The following is a 2,575-nucleotide window of genomic DNA, read 5'->3' as shown; positions in this document are numbered from 1 at the left end:
GTGTGTGTGTGTGTGTGTGTGTGTGTGTGTGTGTTTGGCATGTACTCTTTGTTTAAGTCTCACGTCCTTTCATTCTTGTTAGATCATTATGTCAAGGCAGACCTCGGAATGTATCACCCGTCCCGATAAAACCGCCCAAAGTGGCGCGCAACTGTCTAATTCCCAAAACAGGTCTTTAAGAATAGGCAATGCTGAGCTTAAGAACGTGGATTATAAAAATTATCCACAGCCCTGTCCAGCAAAAAGGAATGACTTGCTTTTCAATGTCGGAAGTGTATTTTCCAGGTGCACCTGTTGGCCTACTGTGATACGTGCCTGACTTTTTCCTTCCTCTGGTATCCTTAGAATGTCGAGGGAAGGTGCAGGTTTCACTTCTGTGCTAGATGTGTGGCGTCTGTGATAGTTCTAATGTTATGTTGTTCCAGGACCTTTTTAACCCCATCAAACGAGGTCCTTCATTGCCTTCCAATTGATTTGAAGTCAGATTCGCTGGTGCGATAAGCCCTTGCCGCTAGTTGTTCCTGTGGCATTTTGGTTTGATGTCCGAACCATTTGACTCTTTGACTCTCGATGAAATTTATTACTTTTGGTATTCCGGTCTACTGTGATGCAGACGTATTCAGTAAATGCTTGGTTGAAGCAGATCGTCTTCAAAAAGATTAGAGCTCATTATCTTTAACTTAACGGGTTGAGTGAAGAAAACGAACTGGAAATTCGTAAACCAAATCAAATATCACTATCGTAACCGTAGCAACCTCCAAACAAAATGCCATTAGTTTGATTGGAGCTCAACTGACGATATCACTCCATTCTAAACAATGGGTATTGGGGTGTATTTTTTTTGCAGGCACTTTTACGCCCTCGTGAATACAATTTAGACCACATGGGAGGCAGGCTTTGACCCTCGCCTGTCAGGGGCAATCAAGGCTGAGAGGGGAACAACGTCACAGTACAAAAAAAGCGAGATACTCGACAAGAGCTAGAACTACTACTTTTCCCCACATGGCAATTAAGCTTTGGCTTTGTACTTGGGACGGCGAAGCACCTAAAGGCTGCACCACAGACGCTAGTTGGAGGTGTTTAATACAGGTAGTTTCGCGTACTGCTGATCATAAAATAATCAAATTCTCTTTTTTTTACAGGTTAGACCTTCTTGGCAGCGGTCAAGATACCTCTACCATAGGTAAGTCAGAAACACCTATATAAACGCACGCTAGTACATGTGCAAAATGTAGATTTCATCATCTTCTTAGCTTTTCCAGTAGTTGGACATTGCTTCTCAGAAATTTCGGCAATAAAAATAGATCTATTCCGTTTCCTGACTTTCTGCCCTATTCCTGCCCGAGTTATATTTGTTCTAAGTCAAGTTTCAAAGCCTTGTTCCCCCTTCCTCTCTTCCCTTCAACATTTGCTACCTTATTGGACAGTGTGGTAAATAATAAGTGATGTTGTATGGTTCAATGTCCCTTTCTGCACTTAAAAGTTTTCTGAGAATAGACTTATTATGTTTATTCAACTATATTATTACCTTCTGAAGGTTGGCGTCGGTAGCCTAGTGCTGGGCCCGCAACGTGAGATTGCAGGTTCGGGGGTTCGAGCCTCAGCTCAATCCAAAATTGTGTCCTTGGGAAATGCACTTTCCACGAATTTCCCATTTGGCTCTGTCCTTTCGGAGATGGACGTTAGACTCGGAGGCACAGCCTCTTAAATAACCTTACAGTGGTGATAGGGGCGTTAAAACATACACCATTTCACCGTTTTGTTTAACATCTGATTCTGCAGGTGTGGCCTTCATCGGAACTGCGTGCTCGTACAACAGTGTGTCAGTCATAGAGGAATACTTCACGGGGACCACAGGGAGCGTCAGTGCTCACGAGCTGGGACACAGGTATCTCTACCTCTTTTGGGAAGAAAAACGTGATGGTAGATACTTTTTCGCCACATCGACACAATTTAGATTATTTAGCAGGTGCACTAGCTGAGGTGCAAGGATATAACATCCCTACAGAAAGACCAAGACACTCACACTCAATAAAAATTCTCCCCTCACAGGAATCGAATTTTTGTCTTCTAAATGCGATGGTGGGATGCCTCACCAGCACACCATAGACGCAGATTAGATATCATAGAAGCAAAATTTTCAGGTATTTGAATCTGAGGTTGTACTAGCATTTATGGCACAGCTATCATCTTCGCTCTGTTTGAACACCAATAAAATTATATAAAACCGTTGAGAGCCATTGCCTCTACTGTGGTGGATTTTGGCAGAAACATTATGTTGTTTTGTCAGAATATGTTGCAGCTTATATTCAATACTAGTATCTAAAAAACTGACCCCTTTATTTTGTCTGAATCTGTTGTTATTATTTTTTTTTGCACTGGGGTCTAATAGTATTATCGTCTTCATTTTTTTAGAACCTGTTATACACCTGCTTATCTTTAAACTTTAACACAGTTAATTAGGATCAGGCAGCAGACGGTCAGTAGGCGTCTATGGTGTGTTGGTGTGTGTATGTGTCTGTGTGTGTGTGTGAGTGTGTGTGTGTGTGTGTGTGTGTGTGTGTGAGAGAGAGAG

At 42.2% G+C, this 2,575-nt stretch overlaps 1 protein-coding gene across 1 annotated transcript in view; it reads left to right on the top strand.

The window, feature by feature from the left end:
- The window catches only part of LOC101848844 (metalloprotease mig-17), a gene marked incomplete in the record, with an annotated part of 13,348 nt that overhangs the window by 5,046 nt on the left and 5,727 nt on the right, over window positions 1–2,575 (top strand). Inside the window, 2 exon segments of the mRNA XM_013088278.1 lie at window positions 1,143–1,183; window positions 1,783–1,888. Of these exon segments, the coding sequence (XP_012943732.1) occupies window positions 1,143–1,183; window positions 1,783–1,888 (147 nt within the window).

The sequence above is a fragment of the Aplysia californica genome, unplaced genomic scaffold (genome assembly GCF_000002075.1).
Source record: "Aplysia californica isolate F4 #8 unplaced genomic scaffold, AplCal3.0 scaffold00715, whole genome shotgun sequence".
Taxonomy (NCBI): Eukaryota; Metazoa; Mollusca; class Gastropoda; order Aplysiida; family Aplysiidae; genus Aplysia; species Aplysia californica.
This window is presented reverse-complemented; position numbering and strand designations above follow the sequence as displayed.